General features: G+C 43.6%; 2 protein-coding genes and 2 non-coding genes across 6 annotated transcripts in view; 1 reads left to right on the top strand and 3 right to left on the bottom strand.

Annotated features, from left to right (window-relative positions):
* Positions 1–3,524, top strand: part of Sh3d19 (SH3 domain containing 19) — a 154,833-nt gene extending 151,309 nt beyond the window's left edge. For all 3 annotated transcript variants that reach the window (XM_052180241.1, XM_052180242.1, XM_052180243.1), the window contains one exon: positions 1,664–3,524. In XM_052180241.1, the coding sequence (XP_052036201.1) occupies positions 1,664–1,780 (117 nt within the window). In that variant the 3' untranslated portion in view covers positions 1,781–3,524. The remainder of the gene's footprint in view (positions 1–1,663) is intronic.
* A 6,786-nt stretch (positions 3,525–10,310) lies between these two features.
* Positions 10,311–14,592, bottom strand: Rps3a (ribosomal protein S3A). The gene is made up of 6 exons (XM_052180246.1): positions 14,475–14,592; positions 13,687–13,790; positions 13,218–13,405; positions 11,399–11,607; positions 10,814–10,923; positions 10,311–10,479 (listed from the first exon to the last, which is right to left on the bottom strand). Exons 1-6 carry the CDS (start codon positions 14,534–14,536, stop codon positions 10,358–10,360), a joined length of 795 nt encoding a protein of 264 aa, XP_052036206.1. The 5' UTR covers positions 14,537–14,592; the 3' UTR covers positions 10,311–10,357.
* Positions 11,134–11,202, bottom strand: LOC127683860 (small nucleolar RNA SNORD73). Its single transcript, XR_007977647.1, has one exon. It is a non-coding gene; the product is annotated as a small nucleolar RNA SNORD73 (small nucleolar RNA).
* LOC127683861 (small nucleolar RNA SNORD73) lies at positions 12,564–12,636 on the bottom strand. The gene has a single exon (XR_007977648.1). It is a non-coding gene; the product is annotated as a small nucleolar RNA SNORD73 (small nucleolar RNA).
* Positions 14,593–21,968: the final 7,376 nt, after the last annotated feature.

Genomic DNA, 21,968 nt, shown 5'->3' with positions numbered 1-21,968 from the left:
ATAGTAACTTTACACTGAGCTGTGGAGGCCTGGGTATAGCCTCATGATTACCTCGTGATTAGGAGTGTGGGCCGTAGAACACCCTAAAACTTGAATTCTGACTCTATACTAATTATATATGCAATCCTGATAAGTTCTGCTATGCTGGCAAGACTTTGTTTTTGTTTTGTTTGTGGTATTGTTTTCAAGACAGCTCTGGCTGGAACTCACTCTGTAAACCAGGCTATCCCCTCGAACTCAGAGATCCACCAGCCTCTGCCTCTTGAATGCTGAAATTAAAGGCGTGTGCCACCACTGCCTAGCATGCTGGCTAGTCTTATGTCAATTTGACACAAGCTAGAGTCATCTGAAATCAGGGGACCTCAATTGAGAAAATGCCTCCATAAGATCCGCCAGGAGAGCATTTTCTTAATCAGTGATTAATGGGGGAGGGCCCAGCCCATTGTGGGTGGTAACACTCCTGGGTTCTGTAAGAAGCAGGCAGAGCAAGCCAGTGAGCAGCACCCCTCCATGGCCTGTGCATTAGATCCTCCTTCCAGGTTCCTGCCCTGCTTGAGTTCCTCCAATGATGGATTGTGATCTGGAGGTGTAAGCCAAATAAAACAAACCCTCTCCTCCCCTACTTGTTCTTTGGTCATGGGGCTTTGTTGCTGTGGTAGAAACCTTAACTAAGACATAGATAATGTCAGAGCCTCAGGTTCTTTATCTATAAAACAAGGAGATTTAGAACTGGAGAGATAGCTCAGTGGGTGAAGCACTTGCTCAGGTGTGAGTTCCAGGATTCAGATGCCCAGTACCCATGGAAATGCCAGGAGGTCCTGGCCATCTGCCATTGACAGGAATACTAGCTGAGTTACGGAGCTCTGGGCTCAAGTAAGAGACCTTTCCTCGGTCATATAAGATGCAGACTGATTGAGAAGACACTTGGCATCAACCCCTGGCTTCCATGTATACACACGCACTTATGCACACACGAACCCACACGCGTGCACACCACACACAAAAAAATGAAGTCTCTCCCTCACACAAGGATACCAATGGCGCTCATCTATAGAAATGTAGTTATTTAATTCTTGTGAGGCACAGACTAGGACAGAGCACACAGGAGCAGGCAGCTCGCTCTTCCACCTGTAACCTTTATGTAAGCATGACTGTCGCTGTGCCCCTGTTAGATGGCCGGCGTAGCAAAGCCACACTCTCCATCCCTCTCTGCTGGCTTGTCTTCCTACCCTAGAGCAACTCCATTTACTACTTTATAACTATATTGCCCAGGACAGTATTTGCCACATAGTAGGTATTCTGTAAACACTTGTTAGATGGAACTGTGTGCATTTGTGTGTATATATAGCGGATACTGTTATTGATTGAAGAGTGATTTAGATTAGCAGTGGTGCTTGTGGGAGCATAAAACATAAGCAGGAAGCTCAGTGCGCGGCGAGGCGGACAGTGGCAGGGGAAGGAGCTTACTCTGAGAAAAAGAGGCCTGCAAGCAAATGTCATTAGGTATATATCATCTGCGCGGTTTATCATTTAATCCTCTCTGCAAATCAAGATAAATGAGTTATATAAAGAGAAGATTATCCACGCCGCTGCAGGTAGGCCTTGCTCTGTGCTTACACCCTGCAGAAACCAATAATTATTTCTAACTCCTGTCTTCTTCCAGGCTGGAGATGTAATAACAGAGCTGGAGCCCGTAGGTGATGACTGGATGCGTGGAGAACTAATGGGAAGAGCTGGAATATTTCCCAAGAACTACGTTCAGTTTCCGCAAGTCAGCTGAAGGCGCAGCGTGCGGCGCGAGCACTCACTTGAACACTCACTTTGACTATCAGATATTTGCACTATTTTTTTAACAGAAAGAGAAGTGTCTAAGATGTGTGTGGTACACTAGAATTTCTGAGGGCAGCAAACGTGTAGGTTTTCTAGCTTAGCTTCATTCATAGTGGAATGTAGAACCAGAGATTGAGGAAGCCAGCGGGGAAGCGCTAGTGGATGGCGGGCGGGCCGGGCACTTCCCCTGGGAAAGCACCGTGTAGGCAGGCATGGGTGGGTAATGGTAACAAGCAGGAACTGTACTCAAACACCTGGGCCCATCACACTGAATTAACCATGCTTCTTCATTTTCTACTTTAGTTTAAAAAGAGGACGTTTGACATTCTACCTGCTATAACTATCAGGACATGGATGGTAATCTGAATTTCATTTTTGATATTCAAATTAGCTCTAAAGGCTTGAGCACATTAGTCTCAGTCCCAGGGCAAATTCTTGCTGCAGGACAGATAGTTTGGTAACTAGTGGAACAGTTACAAGCAGGTGGAGAAATAAGCTCATGTTCCCCCAAGTGCTCCTTGTGTTTCCCAGCATTCCCCATTTGTCCAGGGACTTGAAGGGGTCAAAAGAACCAAAACCATCCCTGAGATGCCTTGCTAATACAACTAACCCCTCCTCAGACATGCCACAACTTACCTCTGCCTCAGTGTATGTATACTTCATGTTAACAGGGTTATTATAAAGCACATTTTCTGAATCTGCAATCATTCCTTGACAATTACTGGTACCCAAAGGAAAACTCATTTTCTTTGCATTACCCCAGTAATACATAAAAGCTGTGTCTTGTTATAGTAGTACATTATGAATCTTGGATAGTATCTTAGATTACAGCGCAAACGGTAAGATGAAAAACAGTACTAAGCCCCCATAGCTCATTTCTGCTCAATATAATCAGAACTTAAAATAACTTAAGAGGCCTGAAGGCTGGTGCAGTATCCCCTTCCATCCACAACACATCTCTGCAGTTATTGGAGTAAATACAAGGCCACTTTCCTGTCATCCAGGGTCACACGTTCTGAGTTTCAAACGTGGTTGCCGTGTGACTGAATCAATTACAGTTTACAAACTAAAGCCAAATGCTTTGAAGACAATCTAATGGATCAGTGGGTTGACATTTCACTGGAGATGTGAAACGCTCTCCAGCGGGGCTCACGCCTATCTTCTGTTTTCAAGAGTTCCACATGCTGAACCACTTCTTTGTTGTTTTCCCCATTATCCAAATCCAAAACCTGGACAGCCAGTGGTTTCCTGAGTATGTTGCTTCTATAAAGAAATATTTACTTTGTTTTCTATGAAATTTCCTATCCCTGGCATATGATTGCATTTGATCTTGGCATTTAGGATCTGGGGTTTCTACTACGTGTTTTTGGTTAAGAGTATTTAAGGAAAATCGTTGTAGGTTCTTACGTTAGTTTTACGAGAATGGGATGACTTAAAGTGTTATTCAAACTCAATTCTTATTGGCAGAAAACCATACAAGAGCAAGAAGTGGGCAGGGGTGTGGTGGAGAGGGGTATGAAGTGTGTCTTTGCCTGTGAGATTTCTACATTTAATAGTGAAGATTCTGAACAACCTATCTTTATTGAAGGAAAAAAATTTCTCTTAAGCATTGGCTCTCTGTAAGCAGGTTAAGTGCAATAGCTGTGTATCTACTTGACACCATAATAAACTGAACTCAACTTTTCAATTCCTTATCTCAGACTACACTGCATTTTTCAGAATATAGATGCTACTTGTCTTATCCCTGTATCTCCAGTTCTTTGCACAGGTGGGTGGAGTTTTTGCAAGGTGGGTTGGTGGACAGATGGGTGGCTTTCACAAGCCATTGAGTCTACTCAATACCTTTGCTCTTTGTTGATGCAAATATATATTGAAACTTTTCTTTTTTTGCCATCTCACTCTACCAAGCTGTGGAATTTCCATGGGTACTTTCTTATTATATATATATTGACTGAAGTCAAGGTAAAACTCAACCATGTTCAAAGAAAAATAATTAAATATGAAGAAATTTTTATGAGATAAATGGAAATGGGTTATTGTGTTTGTTTCCAAAATTTTTAGGTGAAAGCTTGAATATTGTTCATCTTTGTCAGTCAGCTTTTTATAGCTGTGACAAAATACTTAATTATAAACAACTTAAAGGAGAAAGTACTTGTTTGGGCCTGATTAGACTTTTGATCCAAGATCATCTGCCTCCATCACCTTAGACCTGACACAGGCCAGAACATCATGTGTTTCAACATACAGAATCTGTGAGAGAGAGAAGAGGCAGAAAAGGAAGAGAAAGTAGGGGAAGGGAGAGAGAAAAAAGAGCCAGGCACGAGACATACTCTTCAGAGAAACCGCTCAAGTAGCCTTCCTCCATCCCCTCCATCTCCTCCATCCCCTCCACTCAGCCATCAGCTCCCCCATCATGGATTCCACCAGTCAGGACTAGCTCATCTGATCACGACCTCATCCCATCTCAGTAGTAGATAGAGGGCAAAACCTTGCACACATGAGTCCAAACCATACATCATACAAATCTCTTTAAATACTCAGGTTTGGGGTTTTTTGGTTTTTACGTTAAAACTGGAGAAGCCATTTTTAATATATTCTCCTTTGAACCTTAAAAGATAAGGTTTCCTTGGATGCCCTTGTATACATTGCTATAGGAAGAATGTAATTCTTTCATTGCTCTTGGAAATCAGTCTATAGCATTTAGAAGAGAGAATATTAGTGTATTTATCAAAATATATCATTAGAACTGGCATATTATCAGACTCCTTAAAAGTCAGTATCCCTAAAAATCACTGTGCGTATTCAGTTTCTTAAATGTAGGCACATTAGCCTGAGAATACAGCAGTGACTACATCAATCAAGTTAGATTATTTTAACTTTGGTATGAACATTAATGTTTCCCTTTAATTAATCCCAGATGTACATAGGCCATAAGATTCATGATTCAGTGCCAATTTGAACGTCACTGAATGAATTCATAAGCTGATTTTTCTTTTCCAGAACTAATGGGAAATCATTTTCTACCTTACTTTTTCACTGTGCGGAAGGGATCCATAGATAGCCTCCCTCAGAACGCTGCCTCCATCTAGAGGCCTCTCCTCTCATTACAAGCTTTTCTTTTTCTACAAGTGTGGGGCTACAGAGCTCAACAGGGTTACAGGACTTGTAAAATCACTGCAGAGCCCTCAGTACAGCCTAGCTCTGCAGTCCAGTGTCTTTACCATTTATTATGCTGAAATATTGTTTCTCTTTAGCTGTTAAAGTTGCTTATATGGCTGGAGGGACAGAAGAGCACATCCTGTCCTTCCAGAGGACCCAGGGTTCAGTCCCCTACGCCCGTGACAGGCGGCTCACAATTGCCAGCAGCTCCAGCTACAGAGGACTGGCAGACACCCTCTTCCAGACACCACGGGCACCTGCAAACAGATGGCTTTCACTCACACGGACACAAAGATATGAATAAAAATAAAATCAATCTTTAAATGTTTTGGTATTTTCTTGGCCTATAGAAATTACAAAGGCTCATACAACTCATTAGAAAGAACCCTATAAGTATTCCTGTAATCCCAGCACTAGGGAGACTAATTCTGTCTTCTTACAAAACAGGAAGGGAAGGAAGAGGGGTATGCATTGATCACAAAGAGCAAATGAAAGCTCTCAATTTTTTCAAAGAATATTTTATGTGCATGAATATTTTGCCTGCATGCATATATATGTACCATGTGAGTCAGAAAGTGTTGGCTCTTCTGAACTGGAATTATACATTGGTTATGAGCCACCAGATGAATGCTAGGAATTGAACTCAGGTCCTCTGTAAGATCATATGCTCTTCTCCAGCCACTGAAAAGTTCTTTCATATAGAGAAAGTACTAGCCAGGTTGGTGGTGTATACATAATCCCAGCATTTGGAAAGCAGAAACAGACACAAGGTCACTTGCCTACGTAGTGAATTTTTCAATGCTAGCCTGGGCTACATGAGACAGTAGGACAATGGTTCCCAATCTTCCTAATGCTGTGATCTTTTGATACAGTCCCTTATGTTGTAAGTGACCTCCAACCATTATTGCTACCTCATAACTGTGATTTTGCTACTGATATGAATTATGATGCGAATATCTGAAATGCAACCCCCAGTGGGGGTCCAGAAACTCAGACTGTGAGCTCATCCACTAATGAAGAGTTCTTCCTTGGTGACTGCCTACAGCTTCAGGGCTGTAATGTTTTAAGGCTATGTAACAACAAGCCATCTCCAACCTCCATATCAGATAAAAGAACAATAATTTATTTTGTAGATAATTTTAAACAATTACATATCTTATTTATCTTTACCTTCTGCAAGTTAGTTAGGAATTCACTGACATTTTCAGAACTAATAATTCAAATTCAGAAATCAGAAATATTAGTTGTCTCCTTTTCAAAATGTAACCAACAATCTCTTTCCTGCGGTAGCAGGCTCTCCCTGTGTACCCCAGGCTGGACTAACCCATGGTCACCCTGCTTGAGCTGCTCAAGTGCTGGATTGGCCATGTACCACCTCAGCTGACTGACAATCTAAATTATCCTGTATTCCTTCTTTACACATTTTTTTCCCCAAAGAAAACAAACAAAAAGCCCAGGTGTGGTGACCGTGCCTCTAATTCCAGCACTCGGGAGGGAGGCAGAGGCCGGTGGATCTCTGTGAGTGCGAGGCCAGCCTAGTCCACAAAGGGAGCTCCAGGACAGCCTGGGCTGTTACATAGAAACCCTGTCTGGAAAAAGTATTGAAAGAGAGGGGTGGGAGAGAGAGAACAAGCTGGAGCTGATGGGACACGCCTGTTCTCAGCTGCTGTGGAGGTGGGGTGCCAAGGTCACTTCAGCCCAGTGGGTTAAACTTGAATCTGAAGCCAATCTGGACAACACAATGAAATTTCATATCTAAATAATTATGAATCAGACACAGTGGCATAGCCTATGATCCTAGCACTTGGAAGGTAGAGGCAAAGAGGATCTAGAGTTCAGGGTTATCCTTTGATACATAATTCAAAGCCTACACGAAATCACCTCGAAAACAAATCAGTCTGCAGTTATTCTTCCAATCATGGAGAAGTATCTTATTAAGACTCCTGACTCGAACATTACCTCAGCCTACCACATTGTTTTCCAGGCACGGCTGAAAACCAGAGTCATAATTTCTCAAAGGATTCATTGCATTTAACCCTCCAGTTCAGTACCACTAAGACAGTACTGTTTTCTCTGTGGTTGTATGAAAATGATGTTAACAGGATTTTTAAAATACACAAGAGTGGTGAAAAAGTTGTATGCAGAGCGAACGGGCTGGTCAGAAAGCCTCTGCTAGGCCAGTCAGCAGGCCCAGGTAACCCCTAGAGTGTGGTGAAGCAGTAATAAACATTAGAATATGCCACGTAGGGTGAAATGGTCTTTAATCCCAGTTCTCAGGAGACACAGACCAAATGACAGGCCAGGAGTATGAGGTTAGCCTGATCAATATAGCAAGTTCCAGGCCAGCCTGAGCTACATAACTAGACTCTATCTCAAAACAAAAATAAAAACTGGAAAGCTGGGTGGCACATTCATTCCTTTATCCCAGCACTTGGGAGGTAGAGGCAGACAGAGCTCTGTGAGTTCAGGACAGTCTGGTCTACATAGTGAGTTTTTGTTTCTAGTGGCTTCCTAGAAAATCAGTTATGTGGCAAGACCATGTCTCAAAAATTTAAGCCAAACAAACAAAAATAAAGTGTTGATCCTCTATAAGTGGTTTGACCTGTTATTGGTTGTTCCTACTGGATGGGGTAGATCATGTTCTATGGGGTGGACATAGAAGATTTTGAGGACCAGGTATGGAAATTTATGAAATCTCAGGGAAGAGATTCAGGACCACCTTTCTCCAGCACAGTGCAGAGCAGCGCCCTGCACCTAAGAATCACTGTTGTCAGTCAGACCACTGATGATGCTAACTCTGACCTCTGACATGCTGGAAAGCATGATCAGATCCAGTCCCAAGACTCCTAGAGTGGTACCCAGGCTCCAGTCCTGAATCCCATGGAAGCCAAGAAACTGGTATTGACAGTGACTGGCTGGTTGTACCCATTTTTAAGCTGAGTCATAATTTACATAAAACACATGGATAGCAAATAATTCTATGAATTGATACCATATACAGTCAATATATGAAATACTTGTCTTCAAAGTCCCTTCATACTTCCAGTCAGTCACTACACCCCTTTCAACTCACCACAACTACTGTTCTGGTTTCCACAGACTAACTTCTAAAGTCATAAAAGCACGTAGTACTTTCTGCCTTCGTTTGCTTAATTATCCATGCTGAATAAACTTTTACTACCGTTTAAACTTTTTTTTTTTTTTTTTTTTTTTTTTTTGTTTTTTGGAGACAAGTTTCTCTGGGTAGCCCTGGTTATCCTGGAACTCACTCTAGACCAGGCTGGCCTTAGAGGCAGGCGGATTTCTGAGTTCAAGGCCAGCCCATTACTCTGATTAAAGGCATGCATCACCACTGCCCAGCTTAAATACCACAGTTTACCCAATCTATTAGGCTTTTAGTACAGTGAATAAAATTGGTACCAACCTTGATGTAGTGCTCTGTTACTGAGAAGGGACACCAGGACCAAGACAACTTATAAAAGGGAGCATTTAATCGGGGGCCTGCTTACAGTTTTAGAGTGAGTCCATGGTCATCGTGGCAGAAAGACAATGGCAGTGGCTGAATAGCTGAGTTTTATATCCTGATCTGCACACATGCAGAGGAAGAGACACCAGGCCTAGGCTGAGCTTTTGAAACCTCAAAGCAGTGGTACACCTCCAAAAAGGTTCTGATAATTCCAAAACAGTTCCACTAATTGGAGATCAAGAATTCAAACATAGGCACCTAAAGGAACCATTCTCAAGATTTGCTTTTCAATCAGTTAAGTGCCTGTAATTGGTGCATGTTTACACATGTGGGTTGCTGTAGTTTCCTTAATACTGAAGACAGGAGGCTACTGATCAAAATCCAAGGACTTACCACTCCTTTTGTGGTACAAGTAACATTTTTTAAAGATTTTCTATTCTGGTGCCAAGCCTACTTTTCTGGAGGAAGATATGGCTCATGTCAAGAGCAGCCCAGAGGTTGCCTAAGCCACCTGTTTGACACTTGGGCAACCCTGACTTTTGATGCTATTTTGAAAGGCTAACCAGAGGGTAGAGCTCGGTCCATTCAGACATTTCATTAGTTACCATCAGCAAACCTCACAGGCACAGCTGCAGCACTGATGCCAGGTCCACCCTAGAGCCTTAGGTAGGCCTAACAGGTCACTGGTCTCTAGTGCACCATCACAAGGGCCACTCTTGCCATGATGCATCCACCATAGAAAGCAGTAGGGTCCAGTTGGCCAAATATGAACTCAGAAAGCCTCTTCTCTATCAACACACCTAAGGTTTCAGCTATGAAAAGCTGACATTCCACTTTATGCAAAACCAGGAAGCCAAGGCTGCTACTTCTCAATATATTATGCTTTTTACTTTCAAAACTCAGGCACTCAGTTAATCAAAGGGTCCGATGAAGGCCAGCCTGGGGCTACACAGTAAACCCAGGTTGTGTGGAACTGCTCTTCCAGAGCATCTACACGGTAGCTCAGTTATCTAATTCCAGTTCCAGAGATACCTCTTTTGATCTCTGCAGCCTCCTGCACATGTGACACATTCAAGGACACACAAATATACATAAAAATGTTTACAATTCTGGATACAAAGTACATGGAAATATTAAAATACTAAAAAGAATACTGTTGGGGCTGGAGAAATGGCTCAATGGTTAAAACTGCTCTTCAAGAGTTCAATTCCCAGCAACCACATGGTGGCTCACAACCTGTAACTTGATCCAATGCCCTCTTCTGGTGTGTCTGATGACAGCTATAGTGTATTCATATAAGGAAGTCTTAAAGGGGGGGGGGGCAGTACTTCCTGAGAAAAGACTACCAGAGAACAGGCTTCAGATAACCCAGCACTGCAGTCACCAACCTAGACTAGTAGTGTACTTAAGCACTGGAGCCAAAAGGCCTGAGGTCTGGATGATGCCCGGGCATCATAGAACCTTTGCTTATTTCAGGATTCTGGCTTTTGGCTCACCCACTTTAAACCAGTGGTTCTAACTATCCTGATTCTCCGCCTGTCCTCATGCTGTCCTGACCCCTCAAAACCATAAAATCATCTTTGTTGCTACTTCATAACTTTCCTACTGAGCAGTATCAAATAAAGGGAGAAACAAGAACCCTGGAGTATGCTGGTTTCTATCTGCAGGGTGTTGTAGCACATGCCCTTAAACCAGATATAGCCAAATCTCCTGTTGGAAGGCCACACAGAGCCACACCCTGTCTCATTACTTACTGGCTTCTAACTTAATAGATAAAACTTACACTGTAAGTTCAGCATGCTACATTATTTTCACCAGGCTCTCATATTTTAAAACAATGTCCAGAAGCAAACGATCATCACAAATAGGACTTTTTATTTGTCACTATTAAAAATCTTGATTCTAAACGGACTCTTGGACTGGTGGTTCATAGCCATCAGCTCGCTCGACCTTAGCACCGGTCTCGTCCCCAGTCGTTTTGCCAGAGCTGCCGCCCTCTCCGTGGAGCTCCATTAGCTTCCCCACTACAAGGAAAAGGAAGAAAACCCGTCACACACAAGTATAACAGACAGAAGAAAACAGACCATTATTTTGTCCTAAAAACCTACATGTGAGACTGGCTCAGTGGTTAAAAGGTACTTACTCTTGCAGAGGAACTGGGTTCAGTTCCCAGCACCCACAGGTGGCTTGTAACCAACCATCTGTACTCCAGTTCCTGAGAACAAAGTCTCCACGATATATATATATAGAGACAAATTACTCATACACATAAATCAAAAATTTTAAATCAGTCATTTTTAAAAAACATGTACTTGGTTCCACAAATTTCCATCTCATGAAACATGATTTCTCACTTACATTCAAACTTGGGTTTCTTCAACATTTTTACTTTTCTAACGAAGACATCATGAAGAGGATAAATGGACTGGCAAGCCTTTTCTATGTCTTTCCCAATGCTGTCTGGAATCCTGCAAGAACAGTAAACTTTAGAAAAAGAACCAGCCAAGCAAGCAAAAACCCAAAGTCTACTTTCTCAAACAAAAAGCAATTTTCTTTAAATGGGAAAAAAAGTATCTTAGAAAGTATCTAAATTGTAATGTCTAGCAACAAAATTAGCATTTAAGTCTTCCTTGTGCTTTTTTGCATAACACCCCTTAGCCACCTATATTCTGCATGGGAACATCAGAAAAATGTAACAGTTATCAGTGGTCATCAACTGGGACCGAAACATTTTCTCATCACATATTCCCATGTACTATTATATCAATTTGTCATTGTGTATTTAAGTCAAGTCTAAGTTTCACCATCCATTGTAACATAACTTCAACCAAAAACCAGTGATTTAAGTGAGGTCCAACTCCACCCTATCTTATGTCTTCTTTAACAGAAGAATGATTCAATAGGCATCCAGAACGTTTAAGGAGAAAAAAGAAACCCACTTACAGTTTATTAACTACTTCCTTCAAGTCATTTGTCTGAACTTCTCGGGTCATGATTTCCATCATCTTCTTCCGGATTTGGCGGACCTGCTGATGCTGCGCATAGGATGTCTTTCTTATCTGGTTGTTGCGTTTTTTAGTGAAACCAACACAGAAAAGTCGGAGCAAATACCCATCGGTCGTCTTGACATCAACATGAGCTTCAATCATGGTCTAGTGAGAAAAATATACTGTCAGCTCGTAACAGTTTTGGGGCCTGCTGCTTTCTGAGGCAGGTTCTTGATACATAGCCCAGGCTAGTAGCCTTGAACTCGGAGATTCCCCCTCCTTTTGTGTTTTTAACAGCCCAAATCAGTTTTTAAGAGCTAATATAAAAGCTTGAGATGTCAAACCCATGTGACATAATGGAAAAAAGTAGGTTATGTGTGATTGGCTTTAGTTCCAGTACTTCAACCAGGAGGCTGGGCGGTGGTGGCGCAGGCCTATAATCCCAGCACTCTGGGAGGCAGAGGCAGAGAGATTTATGAGTTCAAGGCCAGCCTGGTCTACAGAGTAAGTTCCATTACCCTGTCTCAAAGAAAAAAAAAAAAAACCCAAAAAATAAATTCCAGGCCAGTCAATACAGTGAGACCCTGTCTCAAGAAACCAAAAATCCAAACACAAAATAAGCCACACATGACAGTTCTGCAATCCTTGCAGTCAGCATAGAGGCAGGTGGCAAGTTCAAGGCCAGCTTGGTCTCCATAGCTAACACCCAATCACACCGGGTTGGAGATCCTTTCTTGAAAGGGGCAGTGGAGAAGTTCTGCTGTAAATGCCTTTTATTCCAAACTGAAGTTATGCATGGAACTTAAATATCAAATTCCAAAGCTAAGATCTAAATAAAATCATACCATACTATCATGTTTTAAAGGGCCATTTTAGTGACAGAGTTATCTGTTTTGAGTTTTACAGATTATAATAGTTTTAAAATATACCCAATGTTTGCCATGAATGGTGGCATATGGCCACCTATCACTCAGTGATATCAAGAGGCACAGGCAGGGGGATCTTTTGAGTTTGAGACCAGCCCTAATAGCATTGTCAGAAGTGCTTGAAAACAAAATCTTGACATCCACTTCAGTATTTATTAGGTTATTATTTTCAAAATTACATCAAGTATATAAGGGAATGTCAGCAAGAAATGTAACGGTAAAATCAGTTGGTGTCATCTGGAGCCGAAACATCTTGTCATCACTCATTCCCACATATACTATGTCAGTACTGTCACGGGATCCATCTGAAGAGTTTCTTCCTGAAGCATGGTCACTGCCTTCTTTGGTCACCGTGCTAAGCCCATCATCTCCCTACATGTTATTTCATCTTCACAACCCCACGAGCTGATGATTTTGATTATACAAATGAAGTCAGGCTGCTAAGAAAGTGTGTTACCTTCAAGGACAACACATGGGGATTGAATCTATGATTTTAGCCACACTCCACCGGCAGACCATAAAGTCAACTAGAGAATCCTTTTACTGTGAACTCAGTACCCTAAAATATTCTCCAAACTGGCAAAGCTGCTCACCTCACCTAACAAGCTAATACTAGGCTAGGGGATGCAGCTCAACCTAGGACTGAAGGACAGCCTAGCGCGGGGAAGGGAAAGCGTTGGGCTCTACCTCTAGCACAAAGATTAACAGCGATACCACTGTAAAACGGAGGACCCAACTCCACGCTAGTGCTTCATACCATAGTTTGAAACCAAACTCTCCATCCATGTTTTGATCTGCTACCAACACACCCAGGGCTATCTGCACACCCACCCCAAAGCACTGTCTTACCTGCCACTTCTTGACCATGGAACACATCTTGTCCCGAGTGAGATCCATGCCATGGAAGTTAGTCAGACAGTTTTTGCCCTGAACGTCCTCAGTAATTAGCTTGAATTTTCTAAATGCAACTTCATCATTCTGTAGATCCGCAAGGCTCACTTCAAACACACGACCCTTGAGGCCATCAGATGCAATTTCTATGAAAGAACCACAGATCCTGTTAACTTGTTACCAAGTCCACCTCCACACCAGCAACTTACTGGCAATACCTAAACGTTTTTCCTGGACAGTTGTATTAACACTTCCTTGCTGCCACGAATGTACTAAAAACAAGCACTCGAAATTCCAAGCCTGCAACACAGCAGCTGACTTCAGTCAAGCCCCCCCCCCCATTACCGCACAAGCTAGTGACCAAGACTCGAAGCCTGTTAAAATACACATGCTTAGGAACAAAGCAAAACAAGTCTATGGTACTCACTGGTTCCTTGTGTCCTTGTGACTAGTGTCTTTCCGATGTTCCTAATATTGAACATTGCCGGAGCTTTCACATCATACCAGTCTTTCTTAGAAAATGGATCAACCCTGGATTGGAGAGAAATAACCTCAAGTTTCTTTGAAAATCGTTAAGAATGTTCCTACAACTTTTAAACTCTCCTTATCCATAATACTTCTATTGACACAGTTTCCCAGGCACAATCTTGCAGTTGGCTTGCATTTAATACAAAATGACGCCCCTCACGGTGGGGTGAACTCGAAGGCTGGCTTGTCTGCCAACACACAAACCAGTAAGTTCCAAGCCATGCCTTCCCCACTCCCCGGGCACATAGGCAATATTGCACACTGCCCGGAACCCAAGGGACTTGGGACAGTAACTAGTCCGGAACAGCAGGACCTGCTGGTGTCACGAGCATCCAGGTTCCACGAGGCTCCAGCGCCGAAGTTGACCTGGGGTCCCAAATGGACAACCAGAGTTACTGCCGAGCCCCCTGACGTAGGAGGGGTGCTAAAAGTGGCGCGGACTTCAAGCAACCCCGGAGCCCAGAGTTCTCAACACGCAAGTAGTTACTCGAGACGGCGGGCGGGCTCACGCGGCGCGCGACACTCGGCCGGGTCCGGGAGAGGCGGCCGTCCGGGACGCACCCGCCAGCTCCGCCGCCGCGCAATCCACCCCGCATCCTCAACATCCGCCCCACGGCGCAGACCAGAACCTGCCCACCAACTCCTGCGGGACCCAAAGGCAGGGTATCCACAAAATCCGCCACCTACACTTTCTTCTTCGCTCCCTTCTTGCCACCTTTCGTCAGGCGCTTGTTCTTGCCGACCGCCATGGTGCCGACGGGAGAGCCAAAAGGGCGGAAGTACAACTCGCGCGAGAACTTAACGCGAACCGGGCGGGGAGTGCTGTCTACGTGACCCTTGCTCTTTCGCCCTTCCGGCTTCAATAATCTCGCGACACTAGCCAGCGGCTCGTTCCCACCGTGCTGCGACAGCGCCCCCGTGTGTCGGGAGGTCGCGCGGCCGGCCGCGGGTTGCGGGCTGGCTAGGAGACTGCTTGCTGTGCACTGGAACTTGCAGATTGTCAGATACTCAACTCACATCTGTGGTTTCCGTTGCCCTGAGGGTGGGAAGTTTCCGTACAAGAGATGCAGGCCGAACTCTCTCAGATTCTAATTTTGAGAGTGTTTCTTCCCTAAACCATGGGCTTTGAATCAGAGATAGCAAATCCATGTTCAAGTGGTGATTTGAACTGCATTTAGCCTTCTGACCTCTTTAGCCATCAGTTCCCTCTTGGGTCAAATGGGAATGGTCACGTGATCTATTTCATATCGTTAGTATAATTCAATAAGCATGACTTCGGGCATGCTGTTCACGTGATGATTACTCTTAGGTATGGCTCTGTTGTGTACATTCACAAAAAGAGAGCGTAAGCCATGTGTAGTGATACATGCTTGCAATCCCAGAGCTCTGGAGGCAGGAGGATAGCGAGTTGGAGGAGAGCCTGGAGTATATGGTGAGTTCCAGACTAGCCTGAACTACCTAGCCAGACAGACTGGGCAAGGGAGAGGAGAGAAAATATATACACATACACATACATATACATATACACATACACATACCAATACACATACACATACCAATACACATACACATACATATACATATGCAAATACATATTATGTAACTCTTACACATTTTAATCATATTTTTATTTTGTATGACTGTGTGTGTGGTCGTCCATGTGCCTCACAGGCCTCTGAGTAGAGGTCAGAGAGCCATTCTCAAGAGTTGGTTCTCTTCGTCCAGCACGTGGGTGTAAGGCTGAGGCGGAGGCGGCTGTCCTGAGCTCACTGGCCGCAGCGCTTCCTAGCGCTGCCTAGCAATACGGCCTGCATTCTCACGGCCGACAGGCCTCTGCAGGTGCCTTTACCAGCTGAGCCATCTCCGACTGACCTGGGATTTTTGGTTGGTTGGTTTTGTTTTTTTCTAGGATAGGAGGAGTGTTTGTTTGTTTGTTTTTTGTGGAGTGGTGGATTCCATCTTCAGCACTCCAAAAAAGGTGCAGTCGCAATCAGTTGTTGTACCTAACTGCCCACCAATTTCCTTAATGCAAACCGTCCCTTCCACACTTTTAAAAATAATGGGTTTATTTTTATTTTATATGTTTTGCCTGCATGTATGTCTGTGTGAAAGTGGTGGCGCACGCCTGTAATCCCAGCACTTGGGAGGCAGAGGCAGGCGGATTTCTGAGTTTGAGGCCAACCTGGTCTACACAGTGAGTTCCAGGACAGTCAGGGCTATACAGAGAAACCCTGTCTTGAAAAAAACCAAATCCAAAACACCAAAAAAAAAAAAAAAAAAAAAAGACCATTGCCAAAACAAAGCAAAATGAAACCAACAAATGAAATCCTCAAAAATACCATCGCCTTAGTTTTGTGTTGACTAACAAGCCTTGGGCCCGAGGAATACCCAGGAGTGTGGTAGTTGAGTCCACTGAGGAAAACTGATGTTCCCCTTGCCAGTGGGTACCAGTTGCAGATAGCCTCTTGGTTAGGAGTAGGACCCCCAGGTCTGCTTCTCCCTCTCAGAGGTATGACCCCATCAGGCTTGAACCTGTGCAGAACCTGTGCAGGCCCTGTGCATACTGCTGCAGTCTGACTGCTCAGATGTGCAACAACCCTGCTGTGTCTGCAAGATGGTTTTCCTTTTAGTCAGCCATCATCTCTGGCTCTTAGCATTCTGCTTCCTCTCCACAGGTCCCTGACCCTTGAGGGATGGAGACATCCCGTCTAGGACTGAGTGCTCCAGTCTCTCATTCTCTGCACACTATCCAGTTGTGAATCTTTGTTTATCCCACTCACTTTAGGAAAGGCTTCTCTGATGTGGTCTGAGTGGCACTGACCCCCAGGAATGGAATTCTGTCGCTGGGGTCACGTTACTGCTATGCTCCTTCAGCAGTCCCAGTTTTCCCCCAGGCCTGTGGCCACGTCCGCAGTGTCAGGTGTGTGTTCCCTCTCATAGAGTGGACATCAAATCAAAAAAGTGGTTGGCTATTCCCAAAACATCGGTGCCACTAGTGCATCAGTTCAGCCTGCAGGCAGTCACTAGTACAGGTCGCAGTTTGCCACTGGTATAGGTGATAGCGATGATTACCTTTTCCTCCAGAAGTGTGCACCGTGCCTCCTAGCAACAGTAACACTAGTCAGCGGAGGTGAAGCTACTATTTAGGTACCAGCTTCACTTCTGTGTTTGATGGCATACGAAAGCTTTCTCTCCAGTAGCAGGGTCTTACCATCAAGTTGTGGAGAGCAACCAATGGCCTTGGCAATAGCCTGGGGGGTTTACTGGGGGGTGGGTTTATGGGACTGCCTTTGCCAAGATGCCACCCATTCCTGGAACTGGAGGTTTTATTTGTTGGCGTAAGATGTCCACAGGGTGCATTTCTCCACTATTATTAGGTCACTCTATTTAGATTCCTTTCATATATACATATGTGTGTGTGTGAATTTAGGACGCTTCTACACTAGTAGTTTTCCATATGGTTTTTCAAATGACTGTTTTTGTTTATTGTCTTGTTTGTTCCTTGACCTAGAACTGACCTTATTCTTTGCATGTACTTAGAACGGTATAAAAGCAGGCTGGAGAAAAATAAATCCACTTCAGCCATGTTAGAGTGTTGTCTAATTTTCATTTTCCTTTCATTCCCCACTCCCTCGCTTGAGACCCGGTTGACTGACTGAGTTGGCTTGGTCAGTTGAGTGAGCGTCTCTGTAGTAAGATGGAGAGTCCCTTGGTTAGATGCTCCAGAGTAGCATAGCTGCATCCTGTGACAGGTCAACTCCCAGCTTTCTGAGGAAGCACCACACTGATTCACACAGTGTCTGATCAGTCGGCTCTCCTGCCAGCAATGGATGTGTTCTCCTTCCCCACAACCTTGTAGCTGTCTTGAGCTGCCATTTGCTTTATTGATATTAGCAATTCTGATTGTATAAAATGAAATTTCAAAGTGCTTTTAATTTGCATTTCCTTAATGACTAAAGGTGCTAGACATTTATTCAAATGTTTCCCGGCCATTTATGTTTCTTCTTTTGAGAACTGTTTGATCAGTGCCCTATTTTTAATTGAGTCATTTGTTTTCTTGTGTTCAGGTTTTCTTTTTAGTTCTTTATATATATTAGATATTAACCCTCTATCTCAGTCACTGTTTTATTGCAGAGTCATCGTGACCACCTCTTGTAAAAGGAAGCATTTAGTTGGAGGCTTCTTACAGCTTCAGAGGGTGAGACCATTATCATCGTGTCGGGGAGCATGGCGTGTGCAGGCAGGCTTGATTACAGAGAAGGTGCTGAGAGCTACATCCTGATCTGTAGGCGGCAGGCAGAGAGAAAGAGACTTTTGACACCTCAAAGCCCACCCCCAGTGGCACACTTTCTCCAACAAGGCCACACCTACTCCAACAAGATCACAATTTCTAATCTTCTCGAACAGTTCACCAGCTGGAGCACTGAGCACTCAAATACACGAGCCTACAGGAGCCGTTCTCGTTCAAACCGCCACACCCTCTACCGGACGTGTACCTGGTAAAGCTCCCTTCCCATGCCGTAAGCTGCCTCTTTTCCGAGTGATGGAGCCATTTGCCATGCAGAAGCTTTTCAGAGTCATGAGAGAACCTGACTTTAAAAAACAAACAACAACAACAACAACAACAACAACAACAAAACCAAAGCCAAGCATCAAGACAGGGGTGGTGTCGAATCCCCTGCACATGTCCGAGGCCCTGGGTCCAGTCTTCAGCACACGAACAAAACACAACACACCTGTTCAGCTGAAGATGCTCAGAGCTGCTTCACTGGTTTTCTCCACCATGTCTTGACTCCTACAAAATAATTATTCTTCTGCCATCAGTATTCCCCTGATGTAATAAGCTTCCCTTGCTTACACCTCCCACATGCCTCCTTAGCTGGCACGTGCCCAAACATTTTTAAAGGTAGCCCAGATTCTTTCAATATGAAACCGGTCCCTGGAAAAGCAGACTTGCCCTCAGAGGGCGTGGCCGGCCCTCAGGACGCTCAGGGCGTGGCCGGCCCTCAGGACGCTCAGGACATGGCCGGCCCTCAGGACTCTCACTGAATGAACAGAGAAGGCTGCATGGCATCATTCCCATCTCATCTGTCAATCAGCCCAGATATCACAATAATTTTAGGAACTAACAAGTGTTAAGTTTTACCAACTGTAAAATAACAGCAACAAAAGACCCAACATTTCCTAACAACACCATTTCATTTAAAATTTACATTTTGATTACCCAAATAAAAATAAGATATCCCCTGATAAAAATCTAGTTCTATTCAGTGAAGAAGTCAGCTCTACCCCCACCCCACCATCCAGATAGGTAGCTTTGTTTTTTGTAGTTGTTTGTTTCTAAAGTTTGGATCTCTCAAGAAGCAGAAAAGCTGTATGGCAAAGGGCACTGTCACTCACACGAAGGGGCTGCCTACAGTATGGGAGAGGATCTTTAGCAATTACTCGTATACACCAATATAGACCTTATTTCCCTTGTGACATTACAGACTGTCAAGAACTAGTGACATGGACTAGGACCATCTTCCTTCCAAACACAATATTCCATCTAATAATCTGGGAAACTAGGCATAGCAATGCGTGCTAGGGAGACTGAGTCACAGGATCAGCTCCAGGGCATCTTACAGTGTATAGTGCAACTCCACCTCAAGCAAACAAATAATAATAACAATTTCTTGTATTAATTCAATGCTGGCAGAGTCAGTCACTCTCTCTCTCTCTTGCCTTCTCTCTCTCTCTCTCTCTCTCTCTCTCTCCCTCCCTCTCTCTCTCTTATTCTTTCTCCCTCTCAATTCATTCTTTCTTGCCTTTCTTTTTCAGTGTTACATAGAACCCAGGACCACCTACTATCTTATGTTTTCAATACAAATATTCAACCACTGAGTTATAGCCATTGGTAATAATTTGACTCAGATTTCTCTCTAGCTAGCATTTCACTACTGTGAAACTTCCCCAAAATAATTCATTATAGGCTCCTCTCCACATGCTGACAAGTCCAGAATAAAACCTAAATTTACTTTCTCTTTCTGCCCAGGAGTAAAAACTACAGTGGGAGACAATACTGAAGCCAGCTATGTCTAGTTTTTTTCTTTATTTCCTGTTTATTTGTTTGTTTGTTTGTTTGCTTGGAGGTTTTGTTTCTGTTTTTTGTTTTGTTTTGACCCCTGCTCCCTTTGGCAGTATCTCACTCTGTATCTCAGCAGGACCTGAGGCTATGTAGGCCAGCGTTGTCTCTTGCTTGTAGCATTCTACCTCTGCCTTGTGCGCACTGGGCCTATGGGGCACGTGACAGCTTTGTGCATGCTGTGCCTACGGCACGTGAAGCACCACACTGACAGGAGAGCCGCACGAGTGGCTGTCACGGAGGGTTAGATTTCTTCTGTCATTCAGAGTGGCATCCAAATAACTTGTGACTTCTGGAACTAAGAAGCACCCTCTGGCTAAAAGGGTGCTTTTAGCCTGACTTTTGTTTATCTTGCCTTGTCCTGTTTTTCTCTTCTGTTTGAACATGTCATTTTCTCTAAAATAACAGCATTTTCAACAGAATTTGGCTGGTATCTTGCTGTTTAGTTGGTCATTCATTTAATTAATGGATAGAAATGTCTCCTGTAAGTAAAGAAACTTGAGAAAAATCTTATGTTGTTGTTTGCATTTTTAGAATTCTGCCTTTTTAGAAGGTAGGCACCTATGATCCCAGCACCTAGGAAGCAGGCAGATCTCTTTGAGGCCAGCCACATCTATGGAGCAAGTTCCAGGAAACCCTGAAAATCTCAAGTGTCTTCTCAATGATAATATTTCCCCAAATGCCTTGATGATGATATAGATTGATCAATCTAACCTGGAAATATGAAATGTTTCAAAATCTAAAAGTGTGTTTCCTCTAATAGGAGGTTTCAGTAGAAAATTCCACATGGTAAAACTTTGTTCGGGCACAAAATTATTAAAAGTATTTGTATAAAACATGCTGGCTATGGTAGTACATGACTTTACATCAGTCAGTGGGCAGAAGCAGGTAGATCTCTGTGAGTTCAAGGCCAGACTGGTCTATGTAGCTAGTTCTAGGTTAGGAAGGGCTACACAGTAAGACCCTATTCTCAAAAATAAATCAACAAAAATAATTGTGGTATTGCTTAGTAGAAGATCATATGACTGCTTGCCATGAATTCAATTCCCAACACTAAAAGTTAATTATTCATTAGTTTATTATTATATAAAATTGCTCTTGGGCTATGTGTAGAAACCATGTGCCACCATGTCCAGAGATAGAAGGTCCATTGTTTACTATATTTAAAAATGTTGCATCCGTAAATAATGTGACTAAGTTCATGGTGACAAGGGCCTTGATGTGGTTGCACACGCCGATGACCTCGACCCTTCTGTTCGGGGTTGGAAAATCAGGAGTTGAAGTTCATCTCTAGCTAGAGTTCAACTGCCTTCAGTTCAAAGATAGATTATCTAGGAAAGCATAAACCTTTTAGCTGTTGGGTTGTTTAGTCAGTTTAGTTCCTGTGAGCACAGCTATTGCTATACTATCAAAGCAGCTGGGGAGAGAGAAGGTGATAAGAAAGAAAGGCTTGGTGGCCAGACTGTGTTTTATTCACAGCAAGGGAGCTTTGTCACCCACCTGTGTGAATAGCTAAAATGCCTACAGACGGGATGTGGCCTGTAGAGGGACAGAAATGACTTCTGTAGTCTGCTAGGGAAGCCAGGCAGTGAAGTAGTCATTCAGCAGGAAACTATTATTCCTAACTCTAAGAGGATATTAAAACAAAAACAAATAAACAAACAAACAAAAACACAGGGCAGGAGTTTTACAGCTGCTTTTTGCTGAGTAGGCCTTTTTCAGAGAGAGTAGCTCTGGGTCCATTGAAAAGGGTATCCTCTGGTTATGCAGCAAGGGGAGAGTCTTGACTGGCTGTAATGGACCAGATGATCATCATTCTGTATTTCTAGAGAAACCTGGAAAATAGTTATTAGAAGGCTAAAAGCAGATGATTTGGTTAGACATTTGAACTGAGAGGTTTCTTTGGGAAGGTTGGGGGAGGAGGAGGGAGAGGAGGGGGAGGAGGGGGAGGAGGAGGAGTGGAAGCTGGAGGGATGAGAGGGCCTGCAAAGAGTTGATTCAAGGTGACAGTGACTCGTCCCATGGCCTGAATGTTGTTCTGAAATGAGCTGGCAGAG

The sequence above is a fragment of the Apodemus sylvaticus genome, chromosome 4 (genome assembly GCF_947179515.1).
Source record: "Apodemus sylvaticus chromosome 4, mApoSyl1.1, whole genome shotgun sequence".
Lineage (NCBI taxonomy): Eukaryota > Metazoa > Chordata > Mammalia > Rodentia > Muridae > Apodemus > Apodemus sylvaticus.
Note: the sequence above shows the minus strand (reverse complement) of the source record. Positions and strands in the feature narration are given on the sequence as shown.

Excerpts from the sequence above, each read along its gene's own strand:
- Rps3a (XM_052180246.1), bottom strand. The coding sequence starts at position 14,536 with ATGGCGGTCGGCAAGAACAAGCGCCTGACGAAAGGTGGCAAGAAGGGA. Across the intron at positions 13,406-13,686 it reads CACAAGGACACAAGGAACCA|AAATTGCATCTGATGGCCTC; the intron begins GTGAGTACCATA and ends GTTCTTTCATAG. Across the intron at positions 10,480-10,813 it reads GAAGAAACCCAAGTTTGAAT|TGGGGAAGCTAATGGAGCTC; the intron begins GTAAGTGAGAAA and ends TTTTCCTTGTAG.